This window comes from Phlebotomus argentipes, unplaced genomic scaffold (genome assembly GCF_947086385.1).
Source record: "Phlebotomus argentipes unplaced genomic scaffold, Phlebotomus argentipes genome assembly contig_2, whole genome shotgun sequence".
NCBI lineage: Eukaryota > Metazoa > Arthropoda > Insecta > Diptera > Psychodidae > Phlebotomus > Phlebotomus argentipes.
The window spans coordinates 9,726,804-9,748,285 of record NW_026776162.1 but is presented as its reverse complement, the minus strand read 5'-3'; the positions used below and the strand labels follow the sequence as shown (position 1 = coordinate 9,748,285).

The 21,482-nt window shown below is 43.7% G+C and overlaps 2 protein-coding genes and 2 non-coding genes across 4 annotated transcripts; 3 read left to right on the top strand and 1 right to left on the bottom strand.

Moving 5' to 3' along the window:
* The first annotated feature begins 63 nt into the window (after nt 1-63).
* On the top strand, nt 64-2,449 carry LOC132264556 (vacuolar protein sorting-associated protein 16B). The gene is made up of 3 exons (XM_059764803.1): nt 64-315; nt 369-1,417; nt 1,487-2,449. Exons 1-3 carry the CDS (start codon nt 156-158, stop codon nt 1,532-1,534), a joined length of 1,257 nt encoding a protein of 418 aa, XP_059620786.1. The 5' UTR covers nt 64-155; the 3' UTR covers nt 1,535-2,449.
* Nucleotides 1,836-21,039, bottom strand: LOC132265252 (relaxin receptor 1). The gene is made up of 13 exons (XM_059765830.1): nt 20,952-21,039; nt 10,934-11,053; nt 10,738-10,833; nt 10,539-10,651; nt 10,398-10,474; nt 9,898-10,182; nt 8,576-8,647; nt 7,432-7,503; nt 4,769-5,138; nt 3,907-4,370; nt 3,239-3,327; nt 2,704-2,898; nt 1,836-1,900 (listed from the first exon to the last, which is right to left on the bottom strand). Exons 1-13 carry the CDS (start codon nt 21,037-21,039, stop codon nt 1,836-1,838), a joined length of 2,106 nt encoding a protein of 701 aa, XP_059621813.1.
* LOC132265479 (U12 minor spliceosomal RNA) lies at nt 1,999-2,158 on the top strand. Its single transcript, XR_009468583.1, has one exon. It is a non-coding gene; the product is annotated as a U12 minor spliceosomal RNA (small nuclear RNA).
* On the top strand, nt 3,005-3,076 carry Trnae-cuc (transfer RNA glutamic acid (anticodon CUC)). Its single transcript has one exon. It is a non-coding gene; the product is annotated as a tRNA-Glu (tRNA).
* Nucleotides 21,040-21,482: the final 443 nt, after the last annotated feature.

Sequence of the window (21,482 nt, the reverse complement as noted above, 5' to 3'; positions counted from 1 at the left end):
CAATGAAACCGTCAAATTTTGTCCACTTTCCAGCGGAAGTTTTCCCCCAAAATCGACAGATGTCTTTAGTGGGTTCTGGAAGTTTGTTGACAATAATAATTTCCATTGCAATATTTCCTCAATTTCTGCTTGTTTTTCACGATTTTCACGCAAAGATGAACGCCCAGGGAGAGGATGAAGATTACTGGAACGTCTCGGACAGCAAGGCTTACAACTTTGATGAAGATGACGTGACTTCCGAGGCGAGTTATGAGGATTTCCCACAAAGTGACTTTCCCCTGAATCTCCTCATCTCTGACCAGGATCTCCAGATGAGTAGGTTTCCCACCGCCATGAGAGACTCTCTCACTCACCCTCTGTTCTTGCAGTCCTCGAGGAGCAGTCCAGGCAAGATGTTTTACCGCGCAATGTGAGTCAGGAGGAGGAATTGCGCTTCCTGCGTCGCAAATTCCAGGAAGAACGCAATCCTCCGCCCGCATCTGTGATACTCTCGCGCCTGCTGATCGGCAGGCATGTCCAGCTGGAGGTGTACAAGACGCTGGCACAAAAAACTGAGCTCCTGGATGAGGCGATCGCTTCCGGGAGTGGCGATGCCATCCTGCGAGTCGTGCTGTTCCTCAATCGCACGCTCAAGCGAAGGATCGTCTATCAGCTGCTGCAGAGCCGGCCGGAGGCGGTGAGCCACTTCACGAACTACCTGAGCACGAGGCTGCAGGTGCAGGAGTGCGTGGATCTGTGGACAATGCTGGGGAAGCCGCACGAGGCGGCGATGCTTCAGTATCGACTGGCCGTGAGCACAAGCAATGCGGATCTGAAGCGACGGAAGCTGTCGAAGGTGCACAATGACTACTTCCTGCAGCCCGGCGCGCCGATCTTCCACACGCGCTTCGTGTCTGACCAGCTGAGTCTGCTGGAGTGGCAAGCGACGGAGGCGCTGGCGGACAAGACGGTGTTGGAGTCTCTCTACCACGCTTGCGAGCGACACAAGTGGACGGACAGCAAGTCACTGAGCCCGGGGAATCCCTACAACATGGCCAGGAAGTATCAGATCAGTGCGTCGCAGTTTGAGTGGATTGCGCTGAATGAGCGCGCGAGGAGCAAAGCGTGGAAGGATTTGGACGCGCTGTTCGAGCGGAAGACGTTCATCAAGTCCTCCTTCGCCATCCACATTCCGCTGGACAAGGTGGTGCTGCGGCTGCACCAGCTGGAGGCGCCCGTGCCGGTGCTGAACGCTTTTCTGGCCCGAATCGACGACACGCCGAAGAGATTGACGCTGGCCAGGAAGGTCGGCGCCGTGCGGAGTGTCATCGACTGCCTGGTGGCGCTGAAGGACAAGGCGGAGCTGCTGACGGTGAGGAACAGCCTGGAGCAGGGAACGCCGGACAGATTCTACGCCGACAACTGCCTCGAAGGCCTGGTAAGCATTGGACATTTCCAATCGAACTGCTCAATATTTATGATTTCTCTCTCTTTCCACGCACCGCAGAATAGCAAGTGGTCGGCGGAGAGCATAAAAGTGTCCATCAAGAAATGACCTGCGGCCCGAGATGTTATTTGTGGGCAGAATTTTGATGATGAATTACATATTTTTGCAACGTGACGCGGAGGATTTTCATTAACTCGTTTCAATCTTTATCATTGAAGATATTTTTCCTTTATTGTCCAAGAGATTTGGCATAAATAACATCCAAAATTATCACATTCATTAATTGTTGGATAGAATTCACACGTTTTTTTTTTGCAAAATGCACGCGTCTTTTTCCGCGGACAGAATTTTGGTTTGAAAACATCGAGAGAAACACGTAAAAACACTGAGATTAGAACAGCGAAGAATCTCACATCTTCCAGTTCGTGGAGTTGGGCGTGTACAGCAGTGGCAGGATCTTGCCCTGGGATTCATCTGCAAAGGAAAATAAAGAGTCTTTCATCTGGCTATACTTCAGGAGAGCAACACAGCGAGGCAAAGGAGAAGAACAGATTGAAGATTCGCGGCTCTTCGTGCCCGAAACTAATGAGTAAGGAAAATTACCGGGTCTTGCTAACACTTGACCCACATTGAGGGACGTTCGGGTCCCTCAGGGACTTTTTGGCGGGGCACAGGTCGTCCTCGGGGCCCGCGCCTACTTTTGCGCGGCGCCCCAGTGAAGCGATCTGCCCAATAAATGCAGAATACTCGAAAATACGAAGATTTTGTAGGTCTTTTTGCTAAGAATATTACTTTAAAGCGCAATTGAAGCACATTTTAACAGTTTTCTTTGGCTTGAGAACTGTTTTGAGGGTTTTGAGTGTCTTTTGTGACCATTTAAGACGTTTTCAATGATAATTTGAGTCTTTTCCGCTGTTAATTGTGCTTTTCTTTCTCTAAAAGTGCCTCAGAAATCGTATTAAGATTGAAATTCAGAAGTTATATAGTCAATTTCTTGATAATATTCTGTTCAAGCTATTCAATAAATCCCTTATCGAAGCAATTTTAATCGATATTTACTGCATTTTCATCATTTTCACCAAAATAGGCGCAAAAAGTCAGAAATGAGAGATTAGAATTGCATTTATAATCACTTCAAAGAAGATTTTATCGCACTTTGCACACTAATAATTGCATCTAACGTCCTTTAAAATGTCCTTTGAGTAAAGCAATCTCAAGTTGGAGAGAAAAAGTACTAAGACGAAGAATATTTGGCGCCAGAAGCGCGGTTTTCTCACCTGGATTGGAGTTGGTTAGGCCATTTGCCGTGCCCTCGGCGACGCCCTGCTCGTTGCGGCGCCTCGCGAACACTGTTTGCCATCCTTTGATGCCGATCTTGTCGCGATAGCGCGGCGTCGTGAAGGTGTAGAGCAGCGGATTCACGGCGGAGTTCAGAGGCAGGATGAAGATGACGATCCACGCGTAAATGTCGGCTGCGAACGGAGAGAAACACCCTGTGAAACACATTTTTCACCCCTGAAAGCATGCAAAAGCGCGCGCCAAAAGCACGTCTTTGAGCGAAGCCGAGTGTCTCGCATGTCCCACGTTGTCTAGTGGTTAGGATACCTGGCTCTCACCCAGGAGGCCCGGGTTCGATTCCCGGCGTGGGAAATCTTTTTTCCTTCTTTTTTATTTCCCTCCCACGCAATTGCTTTTCTTTTGGCCCCTTTTTAATTGCCGCGCCAAAGTGATTTCTCTGCACCATTGAACTTTACGAGCGCCCTTCGTGATTGCCAAGAGCTCTTCTGCGGTGTCATAAAGCGCGCGTCTCACCTGAGATTTCATAGCTGAGGAACGCGAGAATCTTCAGCGCGATGATTGGTGCCCAGCAAGTGGCGTCTGTGAGGACGATGAAGAAGAATCTGCGGGTGACAAAGTGGGTCAGAATCGCCCCCAATTTGATGTTATCTCACTTCAATCAGTGTTGTGCGCTTTACATGGTAAGAAATGTATTTTACGTGGTCAAATGGGTGAAGATGTGCTCTGAGACAAATTATGTGTTCTAGAAAGTTGTAGGCCGACTCTTTCTCTTTCTAAAACGCTATTAGTTTTGAAAATCCGCCCACAGATGGCGCTTCCATGAATATTTTTAGTGTGTAATACAAAGAGAATTTGTAAAAATTCTAGTATCATGAAAACAGGTCATGAATCTCAATTGGAGGTCATTTGGCGACCTTGTTATGTTCTAGAGAGTTATAGGCTGTGAAATTACCTTTCCAAATCCGTATTACACTTCACAATCTGACCAAAACTTTGGAAGAGATGGAAGAATATAGTTTTTTTTACAGAAAAGCATTCTTTACCATGTAAATCGTGTAGTTAAATGAAATGGAGAGGAATGTAAAGCCCAACACTGGCTTCAATTCACCGTCCATTTGAGGAAGCAAAACGTGAAGGCGATTGATTAGCCAGATAAGGCGGAGATTGAGAGGGATTCTTACCTGATGGCGAACTCGCAGTCCAGCACGGCCAGAGGCGTGGCTCTCCTCGTGCGCCAGATGGACACCAGGAGGGCCGTGTAGAGGCTGGCGATGAGCATCAGCAGCGACAGGTTGACGCCCAGGAAGACGAACGCCGAGTACTCCCAGCCGAGCGGGAAGCGCTCCTGGACGTGCAGCGGGAAGCACGTGCCCGAGTGCATGCCATAGAATCTCGTGCTGGAACGCCAGTGAATCACCGGGATGATGGCGATCGTGCCTCCCACTGTCCAGATGGCAATCATGGAGGTCAGCACATTCCGCGAGTCTAGCCGTCGATGGCCTCCGAAGGGATCGGCAATCAACAGGAATCTCTCCACAGACATGAAAGCCAGAATCAGCATGGACACTTCGGAGGATGTCATGGCCAGCAATCCGGCGAGCGTGCAATTCCAGGAAGAGGCCCAATCCTGCGCCACCTCGTGATACTGTGAAATACAACCAGGACATATTTGCTCTGTCGTCACCAGCGGCATTAATGCCTTCCGGGGAATCAACTCAATCCTCTGTCACGAATGGCAAACAGAGGAATCAAGAGTGGAATTCAGTGGAATTTTGTGATCAGATATGGCAGAAGTAATCAGTAAAATGATGCACTGCAGAAAACTCTTGACTTTATTGCTCTTCCTCTTTTCTTCACCCTCTTTCTTAATCAATTTGATGTGTTTTTTTTCTGCGGAAAAGCTGAAGAGCAATAAACAAATAATAAATAACATCCTCTTTTACGTTTGGTCGCAAAACTCCATGAAAATATATGGCAAGGTTTGCATCTTCGCCTAATTAATATTTATGGACTTTAGAGGGTCTCGTCATTCATCAAACTCACCCTGCTTCTGTAGCGAAAGTCCTGAATACTGATAATGACGAGGTAGAAGCCCATCAGCATGTCTGCCACCGCCAAATTGCGGATCACCATCGAGACCGCGCGGTTTTCGTCGCGCAGCGCAAATCTGCCCCAGAGAACCAGGCCGTTTCCCATGCACGTCACCAGAGCCATGAGCCAGGCCGAGTACCTGAGCACCGGCTTGGACAGCAGATCCGCCAGAGTTGAGATGCCGTCGGTGTTGGGCTTGCAGTTCTTCACGTGCGGCGCGTAGCCGCAGTAGTAGAACTTGCTGAACACCACGGATTTCAGCGTTGTGAGGCTCGAGAGAGCGTCAGAGTCGATATTCTCAATGGGAATGCCGTCCAGATTCCTGGGAAATTAAGTAAATCTAGAAGGCTGGCAAGAAGGGGCGGAGCTTCCGAATGGGCGGGGCTTAGAAGGCATTTAAACATAGCATTTTTAGCCGTTTTGAATACTTTCTGGAGTGAATATGTGATGAAAACTAGCAAATGCAATTCATAAATCTGATTTTTGTATCTTAAAATCTTGATATTTTAGTGTCTTAGAATTTCAGCTCATTTGTGTAAAAAATCATGCTGTTTTAGCTGAAATTCAGCTGATTGCTTCAGCATTTCTATGAGTGTAATTTCAAGCTTGTGGCCAAATATTCAATTATGCATTCCTTCCATTACTTACAAATACAGCAAACTGGTGAGATTCAAGAGTGGCGCCGTGATGAAGATGCTGTTGTTCTGAAGATACCTGAAGAAAGACAGAACACGTCATCGCGACGGTTTCTTCACTCAGAGAAGAGCGCGTCTGAAAAATTGGCGCAATTCTCGCCCCACCCCCAAAAGAAGGACACGTGTAAGAAATTTAATTTGCCAGAGTGTCAATTAATCCCATTTTAATATTCCATGTAGCAGAGATTGATACTTGTTTGTCCTGTTGTTGCTCTGCGCGCGTGATTATGTTGAACTTCCATGAACGTGTTATTCTGCACAATCACACCGAGTGAGAAATATTCCATCGCCACCCCATGGGTGGCCATCGGTGGGAGAGGGTGAGTTTGTGTGTGTGTCAACCCCCAATTTGCCGGGGAGGCTAAATATTTGCCCACCACTAAATACAGCCTCGCAGGATTTTCTGCCGAAAGACTCCACGGAAAACTGCTTGTTGAATGTGTTTGTCCTCTTGATTTTCTACTGTGTAGAATTTCCCCAAGAAGCTTTCCGGGGTAGGAAAAAACCCCCTCTTTTAAAAATGCAAATTAAGTGGAGACTTTCTCAGAAGGCACAATTACAGCGCTGAAGCTCACAAAGACGGTGTGTGTTTTCACAGTCTGAAATATTAATAGATTCTCGCGCGCGCAAAGGAACGAAAATCTAATTTGTCCAGATTAAATTCATTAAGAAAAAGTTCTCTTCGCAAATCCTCAGATTGATCTTCGCGCACGCAAAAGAAGTGCATTTGCAAAATTAATCGCTCCCAACATCCCTTAATTACAGTCCTTCTTCGGCAGATGGCAATCGTCCAATTGAGATGCACTCGCGGAGGGATTTAGCATTCCTTCATAACTCTCGCAAGTCCTTCTGTTCAATTAAGTAATATCTGTTTAATTAAATTCCCCTGAGTGAAGGCACTAAACGCTTCACAGAGTCTCGCTTGAGACTCACAATTGTGCTTAAATTGCCATTCTGCGACTGCAAATTGAGGCGCTTTCAAGACATTGTCTTGAAATGTTAGTGTTTTAGAGATGATAATTTTTTGAAATATGGAGAATTCTAAGCAAGGGCTGATAAGCAGTGGAATTTAGGGGTGAATAATTGACGATTTATCAACAATAAAGATAATTTAACCATTTAAAGCAAGTTGTGCCCTTGAGATTCCTTATTTAAAGAGTTTTAACTCTATTTTAATGGGATTTTTGCAATATTTTTTAAAATTAAAATTTTTATTCCTCAATTTTAACATGATTTATTTAGTTTTTTCCATAGAAAAGGCTTAATTTGTTCGATATTTTGAGCAAAATTTGAGGAAAACTGATGTTTTTTCGATCCAGTAATTTAATTTTAAATCCATTTACTGGGATTAAATTGAAGTTTCCACTGGGAAAGACACTTATTTACCAGTTCTTTAAGTGCACTCTGGCGATTTCTTGGGCGAAACAGACGCCGTGAAAGCCTCCAATTTCTCGACACTTCGAGGGCAGACAATGGAGTCACTTTACATGTAATTTATCTCCGGCGGCACGGGATTTCTCAGGTCCCCAAGAACACACACACACCCCGAGAACAGTCGCGGCGTGACGAATCCCATCGTCCCTGATTGCTCCGTCAACACGTTTATGGGCATTTACGGGGTGGGATTTGCAATTCACTCCTGGCATGAATGATAATGACGATATTTGGCTCGGCAAAATATTTGCCCAGCGCACGACCCTTTCGGCGGTCGATTTATAAACGCCGACACGCATTTCACGCCCTCCCACCCCCTTTGCCATCCCCCTTGGGGATTGGCCATCGATCTCCCGGCCGATGAATTGATGTCTAATCCATTGGCGTGAATTGGGTGGATTCCCCACGGAATTCTGTTTGTCTTACATGGACAAATTCACACGAAGGAGGCGCGCGCGGAGGTCGAAGACGCTTGAAAATACTCACAGCGCTTCCAGCAGTGACATCGAGGCTAAGACCGTGTCTGGCAGGCGGAGCAGCAGATTGCTCGAGAGTCCTCTGCAAAGAGTGGGCAGGAGAGAAAGTAAACCGCCATTAGATAGCATCCGAGGGAGCAAATTGAGAGCAATTATTTGCCCCCAACCCCGCGTGGGATTATGCGCTTCCACCCTTCCACATTTTCACCTTTTATGCCAAGGCACAGGGCAATTGCCGTGTAACACTTTTCCTGACTCTCTCTTCATTCTCTGGCTGTTAATTGAATTATAATGAACACAAGTTCCCTCCGGCGCGAAAAGCATGGGAAACTTTCACCCCATTCGCCTCATCCTCAATGGCGAAAAATATTTATTTTCTCCCTTTCGAGAGCAATCCTGACTATCAGTAGGAATTTATCTTTTATGTTAGCTAGCTTGATTTACTGATATTGCACACTTTTTCACCAATTACAGGTCATTTTGTGACAATTTAGCAATGACAAAACTATTCAACACAACGAATTTGAATACATTAGCCTGAATTCCCATGATTTTATCAATTTCTTATTTGCTCTCTTCCCACGAGTCTTTTAGCGCAAATATTTGAGGAAAAGACTCAACTTTCAATAAATGCAAAGTTTGTGAAGCTGCGATGTGAGTCAGGAAATTAGTGTTGCCAGATTTGGGGGAGTTAATGAGGTTAGAAACTGTACAGCATTTCCAAAACTAATTTCAAGTTATATACTTTTGGTATTACTGAAAATTTAAGGTTGATTTGTAGAAAATTTACTGAAAATCCCTTTCTTCACATAATTTTTTCGATCTTAACCTAAAAGTTTTCTTCTAATTGATCTTAAATTGTCAAATTAAGAACATTTTCAACATACAGTTAAATAATCTGATGTTTCTCGACTTAAATTCAGCTGAAAATATTATTTCTCAAGTTCATAAGCAATATTTTGAGGTTATGTTCTACAAATTCACTGTTTTTTAACCTCAAAAACTATTTGAAATCATTTCTCAATCAAGTATGTTAAAGAAATTCAAAGTATTGCTCTTATGTGGTAAATAGAAGACTTCTGCTTGGCTGTACACCACTTCCAGCCCCAATATCTCCCCCTTGGGACGTGCGAGGGACTCAAGAGTGCACTTACAGTTCTCGTAGGTCAGTCAACTCCTGGAATGCACGCGGATGGATGCTGCTGATACGGTTGCTGTGGAGGCTCCTTAAGTGTTTCCATTGCAGCGCGTGTGGAAAATCAACAAAACATCACACACATATCATTTTCCTGCGGGGCGCAAAGGGATGGGGGAAAATGAAGGGAGAATCAGCTATAATGAGAGAGCATCTGTGGATGTCGAACGGTTATTGCTGTCGACACTTTGAGCCAGCAAATTGCTTCTGCATCGCCTTTTATTGTTTTTTAATCGATACATGGCGCAAAAATTGTGCTCTCTCTGGCATGCAATCTCAGTGTGTGTATTGCAAAATGTTTTCCACCCTGAGAAAGACGGTGGGCGACTTTGGGGTGGGTGTGAGAAAGCGATGTGGCATGTGAATGTGACAGAGAGAGAGAGAGAGAAGTGTACACACAATATTTAGCACAAATGACTGAACAGCATTGCGATGTTCTGTGGGGGCGAATTGAGGAGGAAGCTGAATGTTTGCAGACGAAGATTATTTGGTGAAATATAAACACGGCACTTGTTCAATTGAAAAAGATGCCACCGCAGAGTGTCTGCGTGGGGATTTCCATTTGTGCCGATTGCTGGGAATGGAATTGATTGGGAAGCGCGCCAAAGTAGGTCATCGGAGGAAAAGAAAGCTTGTCCATGATGGAACACCCCAATTCGTGTGTGCGATCGTATTTCGGATGCGTGAGACTCTCTCTCACTGGGGTGTGGGTCTAATTTAGTTACAACATCCCCATCAGTGGTGATTGTCTTGCCAGCTCATCACGGAGAGCGCCCAAGTGAGGACAATCTTCACTCAATTGTCTCCGGAATGAGCCACTTGAGGATGTGTCGGAGGAAGTGGAGCGAAGTTTGCCACTCGCGCGCCTTATTAAATTTCACGGAAATCACCACAAAGTTGTAAATAGCAAACAAAGTGTGGCAGTTAATGAAAATTCACGCTCATGTGAGGGATTTTCCGGTGCGCTTGGGTTCATTGAGCTCTTCATGGGGGGCGAAAATTAGACATTTTGTACAATAATTTCCTGGCAGAAGCTTTCAAAGAGCGTCATAAATATCACCGTGCAACAGTTGCGCTCTTTTGCACTCTCAGTTGAGAGCTTCAATAAATCGATGCCACTTTGCAGCCCTGCAGCGATGAGTCAAAGAACTCGTCGTCACAAACAGCTTCGCTGGTGACTTCATCTCGAGAGATTGAACTAATTTATTTTAGAGAAATATGTCTGCGGATCGGAATCTAGGGCAAGGATGAATCATTGCGCTCTGGCACACACACACTTACAGGAGGTGCAGACGACCCAAGCCTGCGAAGAGGTCCTCGTCAATCATCTCAATCACATTGCTGTCCAGGATCAGCTCGTAAATGCTGTGCAATTTGGGGAACTTGTCATTGGCCAGACTCAGTCTGTTGTCAGACAAATCCAGCAACTTCAGCGACTGCAAGTCTCTCAGTTCGGCGAGAGGGAAGCTCGTGAGTTGGTTGGAGCGCAGCAGAAGCCACTCGAGCTTCCTCAAGTCGGCGAATGTTCCCGGCGTGATTTCCTCAATGTCATTGTTGCTCAAATACCTAAAAAAAACACCCAGGAATGTGAGCAACAAGGAGGAGAGAAGATTCAAAGCAAGCAATTTGCGTGTGAAATTCCTTACAATTTCGTGAGATTCCGCTGGCCTTTGAAGGTGTCCTTTGGAATGCTTGATATGTTGTTGAATTTTAGGTCTCTGGAATAATTTTCCCCAGTTTAATTAACTTTTTCCCTCATTCAAAGAGCCTTTAAAGCTTACATATATTCAAGACTGAGGCCGATGAAGGACAATTCTGAGAGTTTGATGGTGTTGTTGACCAAGTAGAGTCGCTTCAGCTGCAAAATAGGTGGAATATTTGATCAAAAAAGTGAAAAAAGTATTTTCTTTCGCATTTTCCACCTTATTGGAATGGATTTCTGGCACTGTGGAGAGTCTGCGGTCGTTGCAGAAGAACATCGACGAGTAGAAGCAGCGACAGCGCGCCTGATTCGCCACATGCTGGAGCGTTTGCTCTGCCAAAACGACAAATTTCACCCATTAATAACCGCGCAAGGAGGCAAAAGGAGTGGATCTTAAATGAGAATTTATGAAATCTCACCGCAAGTTCGGTTGTTGGTCTCGAGAACGGTGCCGTTCTTGTTGCGCACCTTCTGCATTAATTCCTGGACGACAAGCGTGCTGCCATAAAACATACCTAATGTTGTGTGTGGGAGAGGAAAGACAGTCTTGGGTCTAATAAGGATATAAATTCTCGCGCTGAGTGGCAGCCAAAAATAAACGGACTATTGACTCACCGCACATGACCGGATCCTCGTCCTCGGCGTCCTGGCAGTCGCTGTGATTGTCGCAAATGTTGCGCTGCGGGACGCACGCGGTGCCGTTGTCGCATGCAAAGGTGCCCCTGGGACAGGGTCCTGAGGCGAAAACACACCGAGTTAGGCGCACATTTCCACTGTTATCGCACGCATCGTGCCAATAAAAATGTGATGAGATGTGTAAATAAAGTGTCTTGAGAAAATTGGCCGAAATGGCTTCACTAAAGGATACAAAACAACTTATAAATGCGACACGAAGTGACATCGGAATTGGTAAATGGACACGTTTGGCCCATCAAAGAGGCAAGAAACAGTCCTAATTCGCCAGCCTTTTTTCACCCCCGCCCCAAAAAAACCCACCCTCGTTTATTAACCTCTTCACACCCCATTCAAGGGGGCGATAATATTCATATAATTTGTACACCCTTTCCTATCGCTAAAAACTGAAAATTTCTTTATTATTTCGGTACTTGGAGATATAATTTATTTAAAATATTCACATAACTTAGAAAAACATTGTAAAGAAGTATTTTTAAGACATATTGCAAATAAATTTGTTCCAGGAATTAAAGTAAAGTTTATAAGTAGGAAAAAACACTTTGTACACCACAATTTCTCCGCCTTGCACCCACCAAAATACTTCCTTCCCTTGTTTTCTCAGGACGCGCTCCTTGTCGCTTTGTGATGTGCCTTTTGCTGTTGCCAAATGATACACATTTAGACAATTTCATGGTCGTTTGAGAGGGAAGTAAAATTTCGCGAGCAGATGTGCTGGATTTCACACTTTCTTATCTCCCCTTCGGCGTCCCCATTGGAGTCCTTCATGCCCCATGATCACACGCAATTCCGGGGGGTGGTTGGGAGTAATCGACCAGAGGGATTTGGGCTCATCCAGGCGAGCTCGAGTGTGTCGGCATTTCTCTAAAGCTTTTAAATGGCCGAGTCTGAAGGAATTTATGAATTTATGGCGCGCCCATGATTAGATTCCCGATGTAAAAAGCTCCACTCTGGCAAAAGCTCTCTCGCTAGAGAAGTTATCATTGGCCATCGTGAGGTTAACAACTTTCGCCCCACAAAACAGACAAATGACGGGTCGCATATTGACCGAAATGGCACAAAAAGTCGCCTGTTCGTGAGATTAGGGCTAAAATGCAAAACGATAAACTGGCCTAGACTTTCGGCACACACAGCGTGGAAATCCTCGGCAATCTCGAGAATGGTCGTGCTAAAAAAGAGGACCTAATATTAGCCTCATGGCCAGTAAAAAGCTGCGCTCCGACTCAATATATAAACAGTGGCGAGCAAATGAAAATAAATCTGAAATCGTCGCACAGCTGAATATCAATTGCTGGACACGTGGAAAATCAAGGGAAAATCCCTCTTTGGGGCCTTTATTGATTGTATGAAATATTGCCAATAGGCCAACATATTTTCATGCTCATAAAGCTTGTCTCGATGCTTCTTCACGTGCTTTCCCAGAGCAACTTTTTCGCCACATGAAATCTTTGGGGGTTGAATTTACGGGAGAAATCTCAAGGGAATTAATTAAAGCTGCTCCAGCGCTTTGGGCAGAGAGAAAGAGAGTCTGTCTTTGGTTGTCGTGCAAGAGTGCAATCATTTGTAGATTAGAGATTACAGGCGGGATAATTGTCTCAAGGACTCTCATGATGGATTAGGAGGGTTGTAATTGATTTAATTTTAGAGTTTTGCCCTCAAACAACACGCCAAGTGACTTTAGATGGGTCAGACTTGATGATTTATCGCGTCAATGAGTATTCATTGCACTGAGTGAAGTATATTTAGAGAGTGATGATAAATTTGCTCGGGAGTTGCATGAAAAAGGACGATCATTCATGCTTAAATTCCGTCAACAATTAGTGATAAACATTCGCCAGATTGATGAGGAAATGTAGGTCAAATAGGTGGTGAAAACTACCCGTAATCAAACGGTCAAATTGCCAAAAACTTCTTAACTATCATATGACTTTTAGTAACTTTTACTCTCTGAATTGAAATAGATCATAAAATTATGTCAATTAATTTGAAACTACAACTTATTTATTGAATAATCTCAACTACCCTTAAATATTCTCATTTTTTTCCCTTAGAAAAGCCCCTTCGAACTTGTTCTCGTCTTTTCCTGAGCTTTACTCGGTCTTAAGTAGAGCAAAGAGCGCAAAGCTCTCTTGGGCTGGAGTGTGAGTTGGCTGGAGAACAAGAGAAAACTGTGACTTTTCCCGCAAATTTCCACCTTCTCCACCCACTTCTGTGGGCTGGAGTGTCTTGTGTCAGCCACACGCAGAGCGACACGATGTCATTCAATTATGTTTACACCCGGCATTTCATTGACTCTCCGCCGGCGGGTGGATCTCTGTGGCCCTCCAAACGATGGCATTTTGATGTGTGTCGCCCAGGGTTTGGGGCGTCCCTTCCGGCCCCACGGATTCTCTTCGTCATACATTTCCGCACGATAAAATTCACGCCATCACTCACGCATTGAGAGGGAATTTTTGGGGCGCGCGGAATCACACTCGAGATGGCGAAAGAGAGCGCGCGTCTTAATTGACAATTAATTGCAGTGTTTCCGCAGAAATGACACACATTGTGGCGAATTATATTTCCCGGAAAATTTATAGCGTCGCGGGAGGCGCGCAGAGATCATTTTTCACTTCCGCCCACAACATTTTTGGCGCGCGAATTATCTCTCTGCAGGTAATATTGTTACGCAGGAAGTCAATTTATTCTTCTGCCCCATTTATTAGCCAAAACAATTGTGAAAATTCTCCCTCGCATTATCTCGTCATTTCTTCTGGGTGGTGAAACAGTCCTCGAGGCCTTGTTGGCCCCACAAAACAAATCTGCTTGAGGGTAATTTGTTGGTGAGGGAAAGTTTGAAAAGTCTTGCAGATAAATGACTGCAATTTGCGCCTAAAAATACCACCACATTCACCACTTGGCAGCCCTTCGCATTTCACCACCCCCCGCGTGCAGAATATCATATGCTTGCGACACACATAAAATTTTGATAAAGAAAATTATTTATGTAGCAATTTGTGAAAGAGAAGCTCAAGCAGCGCCGGAAATTTGCACCATGTAACACCAAACTTTTCCCCTTTTTGCGAGCTCATCTGATAATTTTCTCCTGATAATGTGTGCGCGAAAAGTCCCACAAGTGCTGACAGAGCTTTCGTCGGCGTGAAAGAAGCCACAGTCGCGTGAAAATTGCCAAATGAATTGAAATTAGTTTGCGTTGGCAATAATATTAACGAACGCAATTCGCGCATACAAGGGTCGAAGCTCTGCAAATTGCCCATCTTAGTTCCATGGGGGAAATATTACTGCCAGAAGTGGCTTTACAGCTCTGTGAATGTCTTAAGAAATGCAAGTGAATTTGTGCTTAACAAAAGCTTCTTTCTCTACAAAGTGACTTAAATTCGACATTATGACAACAAGAAACTGTTAAACGGGTCAAAAAGTTAAGAAAAAGAGTCATTTTTGAACACTTCTTGTCATTGCTACAATTTCTTAGGGTTTAAAGTGCTTATAACATGCGTTTTCCTCGTTTCTTCTCCTCTTTTGAAACTTTATAGATTTTTCCAAGCCGCCTAATGTCTCATAACCTCAAATTTGGGAGTGTTTGTCTTAAAAAAGACGCTATTTTCATTTTTAAACCCCCGAAAAAACATACAAAGAAATAGTATTAAAGAAATATTTGAAGTTTCCAGCGGATTTTTTGATGTGATTAAATTTTCAATCACTATTTGGATCATAACCTAAAAATCATCTTGAAATATTTTTATAACAATCCTTGAGAGAAACTTTTTCGGAATCTTTTAAAGGCAATTTTGCTATTTTAGAGTAGAAAATCAATCAAACAACTCTTAAAATAGACAATTTTGTATCCTGATACAATATTTTAGAGTTTATGATCAATTTGGGAAAAGCAATTGGAGCTTTTCCACTTCTGACCATAATATCTCCTCCTTGTTTCGTCGCATTATTCATGAAGTGCGCCAGATTCTGCATGCAAATTTGTACAGATTTTGGGCATAATTATCTCTCCCTTGTGAATTTCTCAAGTTGAGTGGCTTTTCCTGTTGGCCAAATGATGTCTAATTCATCCTCTCGAGTCAAGTTGTGAGCTTTCGAGGGCGGATGAGTGAAAAATTTAGACAAAAACCCTCGGCAAACAGAGTCATCAATATAGTGTGTGTGCAAAAACGACTCAACTCCAATCACGAAGTCGATAAATCTTCTGGCTCTTGCCGCCTCAATTGTTCTGGTTGGTTGACCTCAGCAGACATCCCATGAATTTCTATCTCTTCTAATTGGTGTGCCTCGCAGGAGGAAGAATGGCTACAGTGATGCAAATGTATCTCAACACACCCTTAATAACTCACTCCTGCCTTCGCCATTTATCCCAAAGGCTCTGGCGGCAAAGGAGTCAAAGGGATGAAAGCTCTGGGTGTTCAAGTGAATTTGCAACACTGTCTTCAACTCTTCCACATTTTAATGGCACCTCATAAAAGGCAAATAATAAGATGATGAATAATTCCACCACACAAAACAACCTTTCTCTCTGTGGTCTCATGATCGATTCTCTTAAAGCTCTGCACACATTCATCACCAACTCCCCGAAATCCCTTTTTTCTTCTCCAAAAAGGTCCCGAGAAAGTGTCGTGAAAGGAAAAGTTTCACCCCACGCCGCCGCCTTCTGAAGAAACTTGGCCAAGAGGCACAGAGAATCTTCTTAATTCAATAGAATGTTGCACATCATTGTAAATCACTCGGTGCGATGGAAAAATCATCAAGTGAGACCCAATAAATTTCCCACGGGCACGAGAATCATCACAGCTGAGTGGAGTTCTTGAGGGGAAACGCGTGGAAAATGATAAATTGGCAGCTTCGCATTGAAAATGGCCCGAAGGAGGAGAAGAAAAAAGTGCTGATGATTTTAACGGCTTCGATGCCTTTTCCTCTAATATCCAGCTGCCCTTCGCCGAATCTTATTTTCCGCCAGATACCAAACTGTCCCAAGGGAGAGATAATGTGGCTGAAATATGTACATCACTGCTAAATTTACTTGCAGAGTCCTTAAGAGTCGTTTTCTTGTATATAACTTTATTTATATAATTGAGAAGTTCAAGAGTGCTGTTTAGAGTGGAAAATAAGGCAAAAATCTTTAGTTAGAGGCAATCTTTAGATCTAAAATGACATTCTTCTCGACGTTACGATCAAATTTAGTGCTGTTTTATACTACAATAATCGCGATCTTCATCGAAAGGAAGCGATTTCGGCATAAGAATTAATATTTGTGATGCTATTCTGTGTCTCAATTTGTAATAAATCCGTCATAGAATCAAGAAAAGTGTCGTCAAATCACACAACTAAAGCTAATCATGATTATTCTGATGACTAAAATAATTTACATGTAAAATTCGACGGATAAAGCATAGTTTGTGCGCCTTGGGAAATCCTTTTGCCCAGGGATTGGAATGCGTGTTTTGTGTGCTTTTGCCTTCCGCACCATCGGAAACCGGAAACTTTAACCGAAGAAGGCATCAAACAGCATTTTCTATTCATTCGTCACACTTTCCTGGAGACGAACGAGAGATTGAGGATGCGGCGTGAACTCGGGCGACCTCCGCCTCATGAATCAGCATACGCTCGGGCCGACGGACATAAAAGTCCCCTGGCTGGGTTTATTAGAAGACAGAGGGATTCATATCGGACGTCCTGGCAATGCGAGGGCGGCCATCGGCACTCCGCATCCTCCGGCTCAATTTATTCTGGTGATGTATCATGAAAATCATAGGCGATAACACTTTCAGCGCCCCGAGATGCCCAGCGGGCGGCAAGCAGGGGGTGAATTCGATTCGAATTGATACTGCTTTTCCTTTATTTCCCATGAATTTCCTCCGTTGGCATGAATGGGAGCTGCTAGGTGTTGCAGACTGGCGAAATTTCACGGGGAAAAATTGCATCGCATGCGAAACAAGGGGGAGATAATGCCACTGAAATGTGTACAGAATTTTTGGGAGTGCATAAAAAGGCTTCTAACACTTATTCTGACATTTTTCGGAAGGATTTCTCTAAATAGTCTGCGTCACAACTAAATAACGACCGGCAAAACTGGTTAGTTTTCGGTTAGAATTCGGTAATAAACCTAAAATTTGATCAATTTTATTACAAAAAGGATTGTAAAGCTTTTAAAATAAAGCTTCATTGCCAGTAAATTGTAAACTGGCGGTTATTTGGTAATAATATCTGCCCCTTGATGCGAAAAAAGCCAATGGCAGAGGCGGTGAAAAGTTGAACTTTCACTCCTTTGGCTGGCGAGCTTTTTCTAATCTCCCCAGAGTCCTGAATAAATTTACACACACGCTGACTTTCATGAGCTTCTGTCTCGGATTGCCTGTGAATTATGCATACGGCGTGGAATCATTACAATTTGTCCACTGGGGTGGAAAGGGGCGCCGGAGATCAGTGCACAAGGCTATAATTTGCAGGGAATCATTGCCACCCGGAGAAAAGCCCGGGCGAAAGCTCTCCCGAGGAAAAGCACAAACATATATGAAATGCGGAAATGATGTAGTGAAGCAAACGAGCATTTTGTCTGCGTATAAGACACACGACGTGATGAGATTTCCACCCCCATCGCAATCCATATTCTGGCCTCTTTCGTGCCGTTTTCCCATGAAAGTAAAAATTTCATTTTTCCTCCAATCCCACCCCCCACTTTTGCGCCCCAGACGGGGATTTCCTGGGGCGCGTGCGGAGGCGGCGAAAGAGGATACATCCGATGCCAATTTCAATGCGGGAAGGGTGGAAATATTTAAATCAGTAATATTGTTTGTCTCTTGGCATTTTTCACACGTCTAAAAGGGTGTGACACGGAAAAACACCCCCAGTCGAGAATTCAATTTGTCTCAAAGCGGTCGGAAAAAAGCCGCATCTTGAGCGGCGTCTCGACGCTCGAGGGATACCAGTGACCAATTACACGGTGGAACACAGATGGAATTATAAAAACTACTGCCAACTTTCCACCCACGCAGCGTTTTGATACATTCTCTTGTGCTCGCTTGCGACGAGATTCCAGCACGTGAGGATCATAGATAAGATGAAGGAATTTTTATTGTCATATTCAGTGTGTGATTGTCTACAATTGGGAATGAAGAATCTTGAAAAAAAAGGCAGCCTAGAAACTGAAAAAAGTGTCGAGATGACAGTAAAGTTATGAAAACAAATGAGAAAAACATACAATCGTGTGCATAAACATGAAAACACTCTCATTTCGGAGACTTTCTTTGGTTACTTGCTTAGTGCGTTATCACATTTGCCTTGAAGTTATCGACAATTGCCGAGACTTATCGATGTGAGCAATTTTATGGGAAAAATAGTTAAATTCAACATTTTAAGGACTTTAATCAGTCCTTTTTTGCCCATAAAACTGCGCTAAAAAAGGAAAATGCACCTAATTTATATCGATAAGTGTCGGTAAGTGTCGATCGTGTCGATAACTTCTATCATTTTAGCGTGAAAAATAGTTAAATCGACATTTTAGGGACTTTTATCAGACCAAATCACGTCTATTTTTCCCTAAAATTGTGGTAAAATAAAAGAAATTCCAGGAAATTCGTGTCGATAAGTGTCAATAACTTACCGACACTTCATCTTAGTGGGATAATTCCCTGATGCACAGAATTATTCTTCAATATTTCAAATTCTGTGTTGAAATAAGAAAATATCATTGTGAAAATGAAGCAAGATTTAATAATAATTCTTCAAAAACATCCGAAAAACATAATTTTCTTGCAAACGATGCACAATTGTAATGCAAGAGGTCAAAAGGAGCATCAGACACATTTTAAATAAACCATGGAATCTTCATTGTGTTTCTCGTGCTGGAAATTCTCCGAATTCCTGCCCGAGAATGACTGCTCGTCCACCAGCCGCAATGGAACGAGGGCTGAAGTCTGGATGTGGAATTTTCTCAAGATGTGCGGTCACACGGAGGCTGCCGAAGCACCCAAACTAATCTGTGTTTATTTAATAGAGGCTCGGATATTGAGGTGATGACCCAAATCCCCGGCATCATCTCGGCATTCAAATAGTTTCCATTCTCTCCACGCTCGCACGCCAGAAGGCGAGAGTCCTTGGGTGGTCCTTCGGAGGACGGGGGGCAGATGCCAATTAATGGGGCATTCTTCTTGCTCACCGACACTCGGCGACGGAATGTGCAGCCGAGGACACGCCAGACGACACAGTCTTTCCACAGGAGTCATTAAGACTCATCACTGATTGTATTGTTTTCCATTGCTTATTGCGCTGAAGGGAATTCATTCAATTAAGCGGACGCTTTCAGAGTACTTTGTGAGCGCTTTTGCGCCAGTTGGAAATTCCTCAAGACAAATTTCATCTTGAAGAACCACGCGGATTAGCGCGGCTTTTTACGAGTCTTTGCGTCTATATTTGTGCCCGCCACTGTTGAATTAAGTGTCTTTATGAGTTGGAAAACCACGGAGGATTTGCCAGAGTGTCTCTGGGCTCATCATTTGTGCGGGGATTTCGAAGGTGGGATCTTGTCGATTGCTCCAGTGGAAAAGGGTTTCACCGCACGACTTGAGCGGCGAGATAAATCAATTAAAGTGCAGAAGTGTCGAGTGGGAGTTTCGACTTCACAACAAAACACTTTCTCGGCAGAATGTATTAAATCCCAGTGATGAAAAGTCATGCGGGAAAGAGTGATTTATCTCTGCAGACTCATGATGTCATTTTCAATTTTCTCCACTCTTTACACGCAATTTATTCGCGCCATTCAATGCATTCGCTCTCGAAGGTATATATATCCCTAAAATTGCCATATCTCTTCACTCGCGAAGCACTCCGCGAAGCCTCTCGCGGGACATGATAAGGACGTTGCGAAGGAAGGGGTGTTAATGTACATTTGAAATTAAAGTTTATGCTGGTGCGGCATAAGGAGCACCAACCGTGATTATCTCTTCCTTCAGCGCATCTTGCGCCACATTAAATATGTGGGATAAGAGATGCTGGAGCATAAAAATTTTTCGGTGTGACAAGAAAAATGAAAAATTTTACGACGGCTCGTGGCGAGGCGCGCGCGAATGGGCGAAAACCACCCTCGAGAGAGCTCAATTACATGAATGGGAATTTGAGTGCAGAGACAACACTTGCAGTATCGCGACAGAGGACAGTAAAGTTTATCTCAATAGTCAGAATAGCGCGGTTAACCCTTTCACGACCCCCAGAAAGTCACGAGCATCGCTTGAGTGTCAATTGAAAGTGCAGATTTACGGTTTTCTAAGAGTTTTCCATTCTGCATAAAATTCTCTAGAGACTCAAATGTGACTTAAAATGTCGTGAAAGGTGAAGAAAATCAGCAATTTCGTAGGAATTTTCTGCTCAGGAAATTCATTTTCTTGTTCTCATTCTGTCTTGAAAAACATTTCTGAGAAAAATTTATATGTGAAGAACTATTCTTAAGGGATTAAAGAAGAAGCTTTTGGCTTCAGTTTATCTAGTTGAACTGCTGTTTTAAGGAACTCAAACTTATTTTTCCGCATCAAATCTTTCCATTCATCACTAATTAAGGGTCAGTTTAGTCAGAATTTCATTGAAAATTAAAATTTTGTCATAAACGGTGACAAAGGGAAGAAACAATAATATTTTATGACTTTTTCTTGAGACAACAGATTTAATACTGATAAAATTAAACGCATTTAAGTAATATTTCTCAACTCTGTGGCAAATAATAAGTCTTAAAGGATTTATAAATGAGCTTATCTGGTATAATTATCCTCTATTTTCACGTCCTGATGCGATTTTGGCCAAAATCATGATAAGATATCCAAAAGTGCCGCCAGAAATCATCAAAATGGCTCAATTTTGACTGCTTTCTGAACGCCGGAAGTCATTTCATATTTTATTTTAATGCTTCTCCCCATCGAGAGGGGCTCGTGAAGGGGTTGACACTCACCCAGACTGAGGTAGAACGTGACGGTGGAGAGCAGGATCAGCAGGATGATGAGCACGCCGCCGACGACGATGCTGCGCCGGAAGGACATGCTGAAGAGCGAAGGTGGATTTGGAGTCCTAAATCATGTCCTCGCACTCAAATCCACACCATTATTCACCCAGAGTCACTGTCACCGCTCAGCATTCTGCGGAAGTCGCACTCACGCACGAAAGTGTGCGGCGAGAAGGGGTTTAAAATTTAAACAGTGATTAAAGCTTTGAAATTTTGCAGCAAATCTGCGATGTTCATCGCATCTTCAGCGCGAAGAATGCCTCGGAGGGATAAAAACCGCAGAATGATGTGAAAAAATGAGAGTGATTTTTCATTCACACAATCTCTTATCACTACACGTGCTTCAATCACTGAATGCCACTGCCGAAAAAAAGTAGTTCAGACGGGTAATATTTCGGTGGAATTTTCATAAGCTATGCGGGCTTTTCCACGCCAAAAATTCACCCGTGTGCGAGAAGGACGAGGGAAATGTGCAGAGTG

Bases quoted from the DNA above. Each gene is read 5' to 3' on its own strand.
- LOC132264556 (XM_059764803.1), top strand. From the start codon at position 156: ATGAACGCCCAGGGAGAGGATGAAGATTACTGGAACGTCTCGGACAGC. The intron at 316-368 runs GTAGGTTTCCCA...CTGTTCTTGCAG, and splicing joins TGACCAGGATCTCCAGATGA to TCCTCGAGGAGCAGTCCAGG. The intron at 1,418-1,486 runs GTAAGCATTGGA...CACGCACCGCAG, and splicing joins ACAACTGCCTCGAAGGCCTG to AATAGCAAGTGGTCGGCGGA.
- LOC132265252 (XM_059765830.1), bottom strand. From the start codon at position 21,039: ATGTCCTTCCGGCGCAGCATCGTCGTCGGCGGCGTGCTCATCATCCTG. The intron at 8,648-9,897 runs GTAAGTGTGTGT...GAAACACTTAAG, and splicing joins TTGGGTCGTCTGCACCTCCT to GAGCCTCCACAGCAACCGTA. The intron at 7,504-8,575 runs GTAAGTGCACTC...CACTCTTTGCAG, and splicing joins TTGACTGACCTACGAGAACT to AGGACTCTCGAGCAATCTGC.